Raw genomic sequence first — 14,674 nt, 5'->3', positions numbered from 1 at the left:
CCCTTTCACAACAAATAAAAGTATAATGCATTTCCTTTGTTGATTTTTCAGGCATTCAAAAGGGATGTTCTTGCTGATTCAAGACCAAACAGTTCTGTCCAGGACTCTACACTGGGGATAAGGACATGGGACTCCTCCTGCCAGATTCCAGCTGGTTCATCACAACTGACATCTTGGCTGACAACTGTGAAAAGGATCTTCGGATTATTCTATTTTATTTTTGTGGGAGACCACAATCCCCAAACTCTAGGACATATCAGGTAGTAAATCCAACACTAAGCTTTTCCATAACATTAGTAGGATTGTTACTGGTTTCTTATGAAGGAGGTTAGAGACATTCAGATCTTACTCTTTATTTCTTGTGGGAAATGGAAAGTCATTGGTTTTACATCTTGCATTAGCTGAGTAATGACAAGGAGTTGTGTTTCTTATTTCCTATGGAAAATATGGGGTTTAATTATTAGTTACCTTTATATAGCATTTAAAATTATTATTGTAAATTTTAATTGCCGATCATGGCTATTATCCTAATTACCAAATTGTTTCTTTCTTTCTTTGTTGTTTTTGAGAGAATGCTTAATTTTATTAAGACTAGTTTTGCTACAGTTTGTAGGTAAGATGATTCCTGCATTCAGAACTTGTCCAGTTATTACCTGTCAACAAGGAAACTTTAAATGTTCATGAAATTTATGAGTGTTTGCACACTTGGGGTGTTATGATTCATCTATTGACTTCCAACCTTTTTAAGATAAATCTATATGTAATTTTCTTTTCCTTTGAGAAAATCTTGCCTTGTTTCTGTTGGAACCTAGTTTGATTTGGAGTATCTGAATGTTCAGGTGTTTATTTGGAAGAGAAAATCTGTGAGCGTTATCCAAGAGTGTAATTCTCAATTCTTGTTTGTGTAGACATCTGCTGTTACAGACCACTGAAAAAGTGATTAAAAAGAAATCACTCCTTCTAATACAAGATAGAAAAAAGTGTCATAGCAGAGGGGGGATCCTTTTTGCAGCAAAATCATGTTTATTTTTGGGTAGCTGTTTAGGTATGGGTGGCTTTTTAATTTATTTTAAATTACTCAATAATTCACTTTTTCTTTGTCCTAAAGGTTCCGTATTTCTTGTAGAATTTTAAAATAACCTTTTCTAATGAGGATGTCTGATATTCTTACTGTAAAAGATGAAACTGATGCAATGAAGGGTTCAGAAGCTGAATTTAAAGATACAGACCCAGTTGAAAACCTAAAAAAATCAGGAAGTCAGGAAGAGATTCAAGTGGAAAAGGATGAAAATTGTCCTGATAACAAAAACAACATGCCGGTAAGAAGCTTTTCACTTTATTCTTCACTAGTATATCATGTTAAATAAGTTATTTGGTCTTGTTTTTATCCATTCTCTTGATCGTCTTATATGTTTCTTTGGTACAGTGAGGAAAACTTGGTTGGTTTTAGGGAAGCAAATATGATGATTATTGCTTCCTCTCTCCTCCTTTGCCCCACTTCTCTGTTTACACTCATGTAACTGTGACTCAGTCATTTTTAATCCTGTGAAGTAGGTGAGTGGTTTTTCTGGGAACCAGACAATTTGCCCGTGTTTGTGTTTCCCTGAGTGCATATGTGAAGTCTTTGTTTCATTGTAGCAGAACAAGGAACAAACTCGGGCTGGCTTTTGCTGCTGCTGAATCCTGGCAGAGTTTGGAACTGGGCTATGTGTGCTGTGTTGCTGCTTTGAACATGGTGCTGCAGCTCAGCCAGACCTGGGCAGGGGTGGCCAGCTCAGGACTTTTGAGCTGTTGCACTTTACAGGTGGCTCAGGTGTAGATTTTCCAGCAGAGCTGTTCAGCATAAGGCTGAAGTCATCAGCTGTAGGTAATCCAAATCCTCAGGAGCCAGAGGGATCCAGAGCTCCTGAGGCCAGCAGGTCTGGGTGCTGCCCCAGCCACCTGCAGAATGAGCTGGAGAGCATCATCCTGCCTTGGTGGGCAGCAGATACTCCCTGCACCTTCCCTTCTCTGATCTTCACTGCTTGACAGCTTAGGTAGGTGACTTCTAGGTAGGAAAGCTGAGGCAGTTCCTTGTGCACAAACTGAAAAGCTAAAGCATATAAATAGATGGCTTTTGGAGGTGGGAGAAGTGAAGTACCTGTAAGGAAGTTGTGGCATCACATTTCAAGTGAGAATGAGGCAAAGCAAATAGTGTGAAAATACCTTGTGCCAATGGAGAACACACTGATAAGGAAGGGTTAGGAATTTGTGGCAGCATATTTAATCTCATCTGAGATTTAGGTGTGGGACAAGAGAGCTCACTCCTGGCTGAGGCTGCCCACCTGGTCACTGAGGGCTGTAAGCAGCTCACATGAGGGGAGGAGTTCAGAAAAGCAGCTGAAGATTTCTGACACAACCTACAAAACAGGCCAGATTTGTAAAAGGAAACACAGAAGCTTGTGTTTGGCAAAAGCTATAGTTGTCTGTAGGAATTTTGTGTCTGTGGGTTAATACTAAATAATTTTTTTAGAGAAATCCTGATTGGGATCTGAGGGATCTCTTGTGAGTTGCAAAAACAGGACAGTAGCTTATTAGATTCTTGTTATTGAGATTTGAGTAAAAGGTTCTTTGGGGAGTAGTTTTGTTCAAGACTAACAATTCAGTATTCCACTGAGGGAAGTAAGCTTCATCTGCCGTGTTAAATTGCTTCCAGATAAATCTTGTAGGCCACTGCAATAACAATAGTTTTACACTTTAATATCTGCTGGCTTTATTAAGGCTGGCATCAGTGTAAATAGATAATTTTATGGAAAAAATAAATCCTTGAAATGAAATATTTCTCCTGTAATATGAGAAATAACTGCTACTGAAAAGCTGGGAGATATTATAGCTGAGCTGGTATTTTCTTTAATTAATGGAATATTCTAGTACTGAGCCTTAAAAATTAATCTACAGTTTAGTTATTTTAATACAGTTCAGTAATTTGGAAAAATCTCATTCACATTTTCTCATTTAACAAATTTTAGTGTGGAAATGTCTATGAGACTCAAGTGGCAAATAAGAAATAAGCATTCCTGCAAACAACTGCTGCTGTCTCGTCAGAGTGCAGAGAATGAACCTGCCGGTGCTGCAGGGGCTGTGGGCTGGCAGGGGGTTCATTGCTCAGCTGGGAGCTTGCTCAGGAGCAAGAGCTGGTGGCTGAAATGATTATCTCACATCCACAAAATGGACTGGACACTGCGAGGTGAAGGCTGTTGGATAGAAACAGCTCTGCTGTCAGTGCATTTAGTGCAGCGAGCTGGAGTCTCCATCAGAATCAGAACATTGCTGTTACAAGAGCAGTTTAATTCAAAACTGAGGCTGAGCATGCAGGTTTCCAGAGTGGCAGGAAGACAGTTACCAAATGGAACCTGGCTACTGTGAGCAAGCCCCTTGCAACAACTGAATTCAGCAGAAGTTAATGTCACTTGTACTGAGGAGGCTATCAGAACAAATATATAAGTCTCATATTTTAGGATTTGCCATTTAAAGCATGTTTTATGTTAAAATACAAAACAAAAATATGAGGTTGTCCATATTAAAAACCCCTTGTGGAACAGTAGCAGCCAGCAAGTTTTTATCTAATGGATGGTTAAACAGTTTGATGAAATTTCAGTGGCCACAGTACTTGTCATCAAGTGCAGGTTAAATGTTACTGCGATGGTGGGAAAAAGCAAGGATTTGCTGAGAAATGTTAGAAAATATTATCAGAAATTTACTGGAATTTGTTGTGTACTTCTGTTTACTAAGTGAGTGCTTCAGAGGATGGGTTGGTCATGGAGATTGGGTGGAGGTTGGGTTTGGCTCTCCTCCCTGGTGGCAGAATAGGTTTGGTACTACAGTCACATTCCTCAGTACAGTTATCACTTCATTTTTTACTTCTTTACAGCCAAGAAAGAAACAGGCTGTGATTTTTCCTCTGTCTGAACTTGACATTCCATCAATGGAATGCTCAATGATAAATTTAATGCTCGATTTATCGAGTAGATCATCTAACCATGTCCCATCATCAACTTTGATCTTAGCTACACCTTCCTACCATTGCTGTATGCTCTTATGAATGGATTCTGAATGATCAGATAGGTTCTTGCAACACATTCCATCATGGGCCATTGAATTCAGGCATGTTTCTGGAACAGCACAATTCAGAAACTGATGGTTATATTTTGAAATGCAGCTGTGGTTGTAAATTCCAGATTATTTGGAGGTTGTGCATTAAAAACTGATTGGCTGCTGTGTCTGCTGTTGGAGGCACAATGTGAATGAGGAAAATACCTAATTACAGTACATGGCCAGCACTCCCAATTTCTTTAAGCGTTTCTTTAAGTGCAAAAGTAGTGTTACTGATACAGAGAACATTTCTAAACTGGCATATTTGCAGTGAGGCTCAAGTGTCATTTAAATGGCACTGGAAACAAGAGGCACTGTTATGAGAAGTACTTTCACAGAAGTCATGTGCACATATCAGCACTGTGGTGGGTTTTGTGATCAAAAAGGGTTTTGGTTCACCAGTCACTGTTGTCTCCCACCTGTTCATCTTACCCAGGCCAGGTGACAACCAATGAATTCAGAATTAGCTGGAATACAGGGTCTATGTTGCCTCTGTCTCTGCGTGGTGAGACAGGCAGTGTCATCCACTGTAAGGACAAAGCTGCAGGAAATACTGACAACAAATTAAAGATCATGGATTTATCCTGCAAGATAGTCCCTTGTGTTTATTATTAGGAAGACTTCTGTTTTAAAACCCAAAAAAGCCTCATGGCATCAGTGCAGGGTTGTAGCCATCTACTGTATGATAAAGGCAAGGCAAATGTTGTGTGAAGTCAGTACAGTTCTGATATTGTTTTATGCTAATTAAGCAGATATCATTGTCCTTTGGGGCAATTAGATAATTTTTTTTACTTAGCAACTTGACATCTCTCTTCCTGCAAGTATCTTCCTTCCATACTAACACACCCCCCTGAGCTTCCCTCTTTGTTTCACAGCTGAAGTTCTCTGAAGTCTTTTTTTTGCCTCTTCCCCAGCTGTTTTGGTCTTGCCAGGAATTTTACCTGTCTTTGTCTCCAAAATATGGGATGTAATACTTCTGAATAGATAAATGATTGGGCATTCTCTTATTCTTGAGCTGCCTCCATGTCCAAGGGTGAAACTATTTTTCCATCAGTCATCCTCTACTGTGTCATGGAAAATTGCTGTCACGGCTCACTAATGCAGGACAGCAAGTAACCATGGGCCACACTGTTCTTTCCCTCAGCATTACAAAGCTATCCATGGTTCTTGGGACCATGCATTTGACTGGATTTAAAATTGAGACCTAATTTTGCAGAAAGGTAAAAAACTGAATGTCCTTAGAACACTCTTTGTTCAGGTTTGTCATGTTGTGCCTATCCTCAGAAATGCCCAAATGGTAGCTCAGAAATAAAACCCCTTCTCACAAAACCTTTCACACGTCTGAGTTTGCCATCTTGTGCCTGACCTGTTTTTATCCAGCTTGTTTAGACAGCACAGTGATGATAGAGGAAGGCATGTAACAGCTCCAGATCTTTACTTTGTGTTTAGTATATGTGATCTGGTGAGGTACTTAGGAAAAAATAAAGTAGGCAAATACTCCTACTGAAAACCTGGTTATTTATATGTTCTTGATAAAAGCTGTCTTACTTCCCTTTTTGTTTTGCAGTTGGAAATGTAGCATAGTAGCTGGTCTTGAAGTTGTGTTGGTGGGGTTTTATCAAAGGCAAGAACCTAATCATTATTTTCATTATGCAATTATTTGGAATACTTGCTTTTAAACACTGTCTTGAAATCCTGCCCATAATGACTATAAATAGGGCTTTCATTAACACAGTGTTTTCTTAAGGCAGTGAAAGTCTTTGAGAGCTGCAAATATAAAGAAATTGCCTAATTTGCACTCACCAAGGACTGCATATTCTAAATGAGCTAGATATTATTTTTCACAAATGGGGAGCATAAAGATGTTCTGTAGGAGCAAAACTTTGTAAATGCATAGAAATTAAGAAACAGATAAAATTCATGAGCCTGAAAAGAGAGAAAATGTGCATTAACAGCTACAATGTGCATTGGCTACCTGCTGTCCTGGAATTCCAGTGGAAGTGGTGTCAGTGTGGTTTTGACCAAGAAAGGAATTATTGGATTGTACCCACCCATCTCCAAGCTCTGAGAGTGCAGTTATGGTGGTGTCAGAGGAATCTGGGGTTTGTACTTCCAGGCCAGACCTTGCACCATCAGGCTGTGCTCAGCCCAGCCCCACCAGCTTTGTTCCAGTGCTTCTCACCTGACCTGTGTGTGGTGCTTACTGCTCACAGTCACGGCTGGGTCTTGGGGACTGGGATTTTGAGTTTTGACATTCTTAAAGTCACACAGGAAAGCCAGGGGTCCACACCTATCACAGGACTGTTGGACAGGGCAGTTGTTTCTAGATGAGAAATTTGAATATGATGGGGGGAGTTATACTTGTCTCATCTGTGAAGGAAAACCTCCCTCCTACAGTGGCCCTCCAGCTCTCCCCAATATTATTGGTGTTTAGTCCCAGCAACCATTTCTTCTTTTTTTTTTTTTTTTCCCAAATCACTCTTAAAAATAACTGAAATAATGTGTGACTTATCTAATTAGTGAGCAGTAGCTTGATGTCTTGTATAACTGGGTTGAATTCCCTCTTGTGCCCTATCAAATCTGGATCTGAGGTGTTTGCTTCCAGAAATTCTTTTGGCTTATGTACTGGCTTCAAAACTTGCAAAATTTTGCAAAAGATAAACAATTGCCTGAGTATAGATTCTTTTGCCTCTAGACAGTGAACTGAGGACTCCACTGACAGTCCTGATGGGACTTTAAATTTGCACTACTTGATTTGAGCACGCCTAAGCTGATTGAGCTGATTGAAGCTTGATGTGACAGAAACTTTGTCAGGGATATGCAGTGCCAGCTTTCAGAAGGCAAGGAATGCTTTCAGAGGAGATGATGGAAAGGAAAACACATTTTGCACGTAACAGAAAAACTCAGTCTCTGTGTGGTTCCAGGTATGGAAACAGCAAAGCTCAGAGTCTGAATGGTTGCAGGTATGAAAGCATTTGAACTGTCTTTGCTGCTCAAAATCTCAGCAAGCTTCCTTTAAAAAGCTGGTGGTGAGTTCAGTTAGCTTTCAGTGCAGCTATTTAAAATTCTGTTACATAGTGAAATGAGCTCCCCTTCTGCTGCTCTTCAGCTAAGCTGGTGCAACATCCAAAATAGACATGTGGGACTTGAGGAAAATGAGAGAAAAAAGCAGTTCTGCCTTTACATGGTAGAGCTCTTTGCTGTAGGTGAGGTTTCTTTGTAGTGATGTTGTATGCCCTGCTAAGAAGTTCAGGTGCCTGATAGACATATCCTATGGGCTAAGGCAAGGAGAACTGCATTCATGGAGTTTTCCAGTGGAGTTTCTATTCAGTTTCCTTTTTAAAGGAGGAAATATTGTCCATTAAACAACATTTGAAAATGCATTACCGATGTTAATTTCTCCTTACAAATATTAGGCCTGTACTCACTAAAACCTGTTCTGTTAAAAGCTTGTCTATTCATCAGTTTTAGTTCTCCAGGGAAACCAGTACTTAAATTATGTGATGCCACGCTAAATGTTTCTATTCTTGTGCTGCTGGTACTGAGGGTTGAGTTAGTTTTAACTGTGCAGTTAACAAATCATTAAATGCTTTTGTTGATTCAATTGTACCTTTCAGCTGTGCATACTGTAGTAAAAGCCTGGTAATTTTTTTTTAAGGATCAATTGTAATAGAAGGAGGGATTTGGGAGGAAAAAGCAAATTATTGCATAATAAGTTACTAAAATGGCTCTGGAAGGAGAAAAAGCATATTAATTCACAGTAAATTACTAAATGAAAGAAAAAAATCAGTATCCATTTTAAAATATATTTGTATAGGTCCCAAGATGAAAAGAAAAAACCCCCATGTTTTAAGCTGCTTATGATAGGTTATCATCTATTATCTGTTCCCTTGGTAGAGGCAATGTTTTCCTATTTTTAATATAATTTTTCTAGGTAGGTTTCAGGAGTAGGAAGAAAATTCATAAAAACCATGTCATGTTGCCAAGGAAATTAGGAAACAAGAATTGAAAGTGTAGCTGAGAGCTGGCTGAGAGAGTAAACTGCTTGGATGCCACTGAACAAGGATAATGCTTGGTTCCTGTAAAAGTGCTCTGATATCTCTTGTTGATAAATGAAGAAGGGAAATCAAGGACAAGCCTGATGAAAGTGGGAGAGCTCCGAATCCGTCAGCCCAAAGCGCCTGCTGTTCCTTTCACAGATCTGCCCGTGTCAGTGCTAACTGTCAAAGCTTTCTCTTGTACAGCCTTTTGCTTTAACAAACTTGTGCCACTGAGCTAATGTAGCCCTTCTCTGTTGTGCCTGTCGCCAGCGGCCAGCGCAGTCCTTTGGACAGACGGCCAAAAGGTCCAAGGTACGGTAGCCCGGTGTGCTGGCATGCGAAGGGAGCCCTTCATGCTTGGTGCAGCTTCGTGACTTTGTGGAAAGTGCCTTTAGTTTTATTTTTTTGGCATTGTAGCTTTGTTTTATTCTGTTGGATTTTTGTCTTGCCTAGTTGTTTGCTTTTGTGATTTGCCTTTATATTTTTGGTGGCTTTTTATTGTTACGGAGAGAAACACTTTCCCAATGTTTTATTTACTTTTCTTTAGATGTGCTCTATTGTGCTGGTAGTGCCATCAAAAGCTGCAATTGCTTGGGTATTTTCATCCTAAAGGGAATTATTTATTCTATTGAAAACATGAAAAATGCTGTTTCCAGCCATTTTGTTTTTCATATAATGAATGAAAAAAATAACGGCTTATGGTGTATTTATATTATCTTTTATAAGCCATAGATTTTAATTTTACATACTTTCCTTTAGTCAAACACAAAGTTAAAGTTAGTTCGGAGCCTTGCTGTATGTGAAGAATATCCACCACCTCCCACAGCTGAAATATCCCAGGACCTCCAGGTAAAAATCACCTTACTGAAGTTTCTGGAACAATTTCAAGTAACTTCTTGTTCAAAAGAAAGTCTGTTGGGTATTCTTTAAATATGTGGATACCATCTGGTTTTAATTTTTCTTTTTTTTACACTACTGATCTAATAGAGGTGATAATATCAGGTGCAGAATTTGCTGCTTTTTTTTTTTCTGAACTATACTAGTTGATATCTGTGGGCAGAAGGAGAGGGGTTGTCAGTTCTTTTGACTTGTTAGTCCAACTATGCACTTGAGGGACCCTTAAACTGCTTAAGTGCTGTCTGCAGTTAGTAAGACAGAAACATTGTGATTAGTATGAAGCCTAATTTATTATCTTGGTATATTTTGAAAATGGAAACAGTTGTGATTGATGATGATGTAACTGAATTTCTGCTTATTAGTCCCAATTGCTGGTAGCTCTGTAATACCTGTTTGAGGTATATCTGAATTAATCTATTAAAATTATAGAACACACTTACAGAAATTCCTACATGCTGAACAAAATATGTAAAGTTACTTTAGAGAATTTTTAAAAATCCATGTTTCCTGACTTTACCTCCATACCAGTCTCTATTTTCAGAACAAAACCCTGCTGCTGGCTTTAATTCTGTGCATGAGTGAGGCCCATCAAAATGCTGGGTTTGTTCATGCCTATCAAAACAGAAATGGGCCTTTGCTGTTATTGAAAAGCTTCTAAACTGTGCTTTTGTGAAAAGTCTGCCTTTGGTTAAGAAGGAAGCAGCAGACAGCAGGATGTGAGGGGGTTTTGCTGGAGAGGTGGTAATTCAGCTCTGAGGAAAGATGGACACTGAGAGCTCGAGTAGGTTTTTGTCAAGCTAATAAAATTTTTTGAGACTGCAACAGTAGGTTTGGACTGGTAAACCCTCCAGGTTTGCAGGGTTTTGTTCCTTTGAGGAAATAAGAAAATAGTATTTTTGTGGGCTTTTACTAATATACCAGAACTTGAAGTGTTGACTAGAGGAATTCAGAAACTGGGCCTGCTACCATGATGAAAATCTAAGTCATAGTTTGGAATAGGTTGCAGAGTAAAGGATTAAAAGCCAACAGAAGAGTTATTGATGTTTACTATGATTTACAATGCTTTTGTAATGTTGTTTCCCATAAAATAACAAAATAGAGTGAGAGATCTGGTCAGACTGAGGTGTTCAGTGTGAAGCAGTGGGATTTAACTTTGTCAGTCACTATAGCAAATTACAAGAAGACAGAAACCTGATTTGGTGGACTGATCATGCATGGTATATTTCCAACAGAAGAGGCATTAGGATTTTCCAACCTCCAGCACTACACAAGGCTGTGTTGAATGGTTTAAAGTCAGACATTTATAAGGTGGTGTTTGTGGCCAAGTCCCCTGGGAATCTGTCCCTAGCTCTGTGCTGCCAGGTGGCTCTTGAAAGGAGTCCTTGCAGCAGCAGGAGGGATGTCAAGGCTGGTTCTGCAGAATGAATTGGATTGTGTGTTAATATAAGTTTGTACAAAAGGAATACCAGAAAGCAGATTGCCTTAAGAACAAAATTAGAGCTAGCTGTGAGTTTTCTTTGGAAGCAGTAATGTAGGAGAAATGGCTTATGAATCCCAATAGCTGTGTAGAGAATGATTGCAAGATCAAATTTAGTTCTTCCCTGGAGGGTGGAGAAATGTGTTGGAGAGTTAGAAGTGGGAATCTGTTACAAGTTCTGATGCTGGAGTGCAATCCTGTGGGGCACAGATCTCTCATGACCCTCTGCAACAACTCACACAGGCAATTTCCTCACCCATTTTGCCTCCTTTCCCAAACTATCTTTGGGAAAGCATGGAAGAGCTCTTCGTATGTGCCAATCAGCTGCTGCAATTGGGAGTAATATGCCTCCAGCCCCATACTCTGAAGCATTAATTGTGCTTGGGATGTGTGGGAGGTCCAGTGGCTTGGAGAAGGAAGAGCCTGCCTTGCACAGGTGTCTCTGCAGTAGGAGAATCACCTCTGATGCTCCCTCTTCCTGCAAGAGTCACTGCTTCATTGTATCTGTGATTGCAACTAAAAAGTGGCTTCCAGTTTAATTTTAAGACACAGGACAAATTAAATTCAGGATAATGTTGCTGGTGATATTTGAAGAATCACAATTTTCAATTACTAGAAAGCGTTAGGCTTGATAAGATGAAAAAGATATGTACTTTAACTAGGGAGTGGTGTGAGTTCGGGGATAACTCCACGGTCTTGTCTGTGACTGTTCATGAGTCACCCCTTCACACCAGCAGCTCCAGCAGGGTGAAATTCCTGACACAGGTGGGTGCAGGAGGCACTTAGCAAGGCACCACTGGCTGCTTCTCCTCAGAAGGCCGTGATGGAAGAGGGTGACAGACCAAAGAAATTGTCTCAAGCAGATGAACTTGTTTTCTGATCTGTGTTTCTATTTTCAATTGCAACATGAAGGAAGATACTGCTTCTTCCTGAGAAACCTAGATAAGAGCCTTGCATATTTTTGATACTTGTTAAAAAGCACTGGCAGCCCTTTACTAAAAGGTACTGTGAAAGTATGAGCTTACAAATTTATTGTGAGAGGAAGAACATAACTGTGATATGTTTGATCTTTTATCTTTTTAACACTAACGCTATATTCTCTTGCCATCATTTATGTAAACATCAGGTTGTTCTGACTCTATTTTCCAATACAAAGTACAAGCACTAGCAAAGGGTGATCCAGTTTGGCCCTTTTTGAGGAAGAGCTGTTTTCATATGAATGACAGTTGTTATTATGAGTAACAAGAAAATAAATCTTCAAAAGGTTGAACTTTCTAAGCAAAGTAAAATAGCCCAATGGAGATGGAGTGGGAGGAGAAAGCAAGGGGATGTCATGTTAGTTTCTATTGACTTATGTTGGTTTTTCTGGCAGAAAGCCCAGCCTCAGCATGTAGGCCTTTGAGATATATTCTTACCTTTTTCCCAAATCTGTTAAGCTGGCAGGATTTATCAGGTTTTGATGGTTTGGGACATTTTCCTGTTTGTTCGACTTTTTCTTGTTTAATCAAAATTTGGTGACAATTTCCTCTTCTACAGTGAGGGCTTGGGATGGGTGATCAGAGTTAGGGCAAGGAGTTTGTTCAGTTCAAATGCAGCAAAGGCCTGCTGCAAACAGGGTGGGATTAAGAGACTTTTATAGGGGAAGAGAAGTTAAAAGATTTTTCAGCAGCTTTCCAGTCAAGTAGGTCGTATTTAATTAGATGCTACAGTTTTTATAGCATGAAATCACAAGAAAGTGCCCTTTGGTACCCAGTTCTGGTGTATCACACTTTGAAGCCGAGCTGGTGGTAGTAGCAGAACTGGCTGTTCAGATGGTGATTCCTTTTTTTAGCTCTTGTCGGGGAAGGAAGTATGAAAATGATTACTTGCTGAGATGCTTTGACTAAACTATTGCTGTGTGCATTACTTGGAATGAGTTTAGAAGTCGCAGTCACTTTTCTAGTGAAGAAATATCAGACTATAAAAATGATCTTACTTTACTCATAGTTTTGTAGAGTGTTATTGTAACATGGAGGATAACACATTGGTGAATCCAAGTCAGGAGCAATTTCTTAATAGGACAGAAACATTTTTTTCTCAAATAAAGATGACACAGCTACATGGTGAATGGTGAGTGTAGAGCATTTTGTAGTGACAAATCAATTGCTCGTTTCAATTACCCACAGGTTTATGAGGCAAGGAATGCAGAGACATGTTCTGGACTCCTTAAGGTTTGTAAGTGAATTCTCAAGACTAGGAAAGAATCAGATGAGAGATTCCTTGCTGGTGACTGAGGATGGTATTTATCAGATGTGGTTATAGATCCTGTCCAAAGCTGAGAAGGCTTCATTGACACTGAGTTGTTGTTTAGTGGGTGTTCATGAATTAGGACGTTTAATTGGAGCATTAATTGTGGGGAAAAGACATAATGAAAGGGAGAGCTGGTAAAACTCTCTGTGACTGTTTTTTCCTCATTTGAAAAAGTTGTGGCCCCAAAGCTGCAGATGGGAACTCCTCCTGTTGGGCAAAGCCTGGGTGGTGCAGGGCTCCCCCTGTGCCAGCACAGGCAGGAGTGGCTGCGGGCTGGGCACGTGAACAGGCTCCAGCCTGGTGGATCCTGGCTAAATTTAACTCTGGCTGCATTCCACGGGTGAGATCAAGGCTGTGCAATGACACAAGAGCAGAGCTTAGAGCAAGAGCCTGGATGTGGGTAAGAAGGGGTTTGAGGGAAGAATGAGGGCTTGTGTGGGAAAGGATTAAGGTGCAGGGCAGAAGAGGGATAGGCAGGAGTGTGTGAGGGGCAGTTCTCTGGATTGGGAAGGTTTAGATATTGTCAGGAATGGGGAGGTGACACCATGGACTCAGCTGGCATCTGGGGGAACAGAACTGTCATTTGAGGGAGTTAAAAGGTGACAGGGGAGTCTGGTTCTGACAGGACTTGGCCACTGCTCCCGTGGGAGTCCCTCAGGCATGGTGACTCCATTGCTCTCAAACTCCTCTGCTCTGGCTGTCTGAAGTGTGTTGGTCCTCCATTGACAACCTCCTGAAACAGTAAAGGGGCATGAAAAACAAGCTGTAGTCTTGCACTGTTCAGGGGATTTAGGGGACCATTATGTCACTAATTTCAGAGGGAAACTTTTTGCTGTATTTGAGAAAAATGTTTTATAATAATTCACCTACTGGTATAAAACCATGGATTTTGAGGTGATTGCACTCAAAGCTACTCTATCAAAATACACAGGAAGTTATGAAACTAAGCCTTGATGACAGGTCTGCAAACTTTGCCTTGATGTATTGTACTGTAAATATTTCCTCTTTCTGTGGATCTGGAAATGCTGGTCTTAGATAGAAATTTTTGTTTTGTTTTGTTTTTTCTTGGTATGAACCAAATCAAAACTTGAAACAAACTTCTACAGTAAAGAACTGTGAAGAATGGGGAGGCAAAAAGCATTGTGGATGAGACATGACTCAAAAATATAGAGGCAGTTTAAAATTCATACATCTGAAAAACCGGAGTATTTTCTTACATGGATGGAGTATTTTCTTACATGGATGGAGTAAGATACTTTGAATTCATTTTGCAATAGCATTCAGGGCTTGGAAGTGTGTGTAAATTCTAAAATGTCTGTGATCCTTTCTATACCTTCTGTACACTCTGATTTACTGATAAATAATGTCATTGTGTGGTAACATGGAGCACACGTGGAATCAGAATATCTAAACGATTTTTGTTGTTGTTGCTTCGTTATTTTGCAGGTAATATAGTACAGAACAGTTCTCCTGCAGGTATTGTTTGAAATAATTTGTGTGGTGACTGATTTTTACTTTTTGACAGGAGAAAATTCAGATCCAGTTGTCACAGTCTTTTGAAAAAGAAGAAAAACCTGCAAAAGATGAATCAGAAAAGGAAAAATCCAGTGATAAACTGTCCAGAAAAATGTTATCAAGAGGTTTGCTCTCTCTCCTTGTGTTATTCAATATACTGTCTAGATAAAGTACATATGAAAATACAGTTCTGCTTCAGGTCTTCATTGCATAAACATTGCATTATTTTTTTAAAATTTTATTTGCAAATGAAGCAAATAGATCAGACAGCTTGGAGCTAGAGGAGGAATTGGTCCCTGAGGAAAGAGAGCTTTAGAGAGTTCAT

At 39.7% G+C, this 14,674-nt stretch overlaps 1 protein-coding gene across 18 annotated transcripts in view; it reads left to right on the top strand.

The window, feature by feature from the left end:
- Positions 1-14,674, top strand: part of R3HDM1 (R3H domain containing 1) — an 81,860-nt gene that overhangs the window by 27,601 nt on the left and 39,585 nt on the right. For 14 of the 18 annotated variants that reach the window (XM_038142741.1, XM_038142740.1, XM_038142745.1 and 11 more), the window contains 5 exons: positions 52-260; positions 1,109-1,319; positions 8,442-8,483; positions 8,931-9,020; positions 14,360-14,474. In XM_038142741.1, coding sequence (XP_037998669.1) covers positions 1,149-1,319; positions 8,442-8,483; positions 8,931-9,020; positions 14,360-14,474 — 418 coding nt within the window. In that variant the 5' untranslated portion in view covers positions 52-260; positions 1,109-1,148. The other 4 variants (XM_038142749.1, XM_038142743.1, XM_038142738.1 and 1 more) reach the window with 3 other exon arrangements.

The sequence above is a fragment of the Motacilla alba genome, chromosome 7 (assembly GCF_015832195.1).
Source record: "Motacilla alba alba isolate MOTALB_02 chromosome 7, Motacilla_alba_V1.0_pri, whole genome shotgun sequence".
Lineage (NCBI taxonomy): Eukaryota > Metazoa > Chordata > Aves > Passeriformes > Motacillidae > Motacilla > Motacilla alba.
Note: the sequence above shows the minus strand (reverse complement) of the source record. Positions and strands in the feature narration are given on the sequence as shown.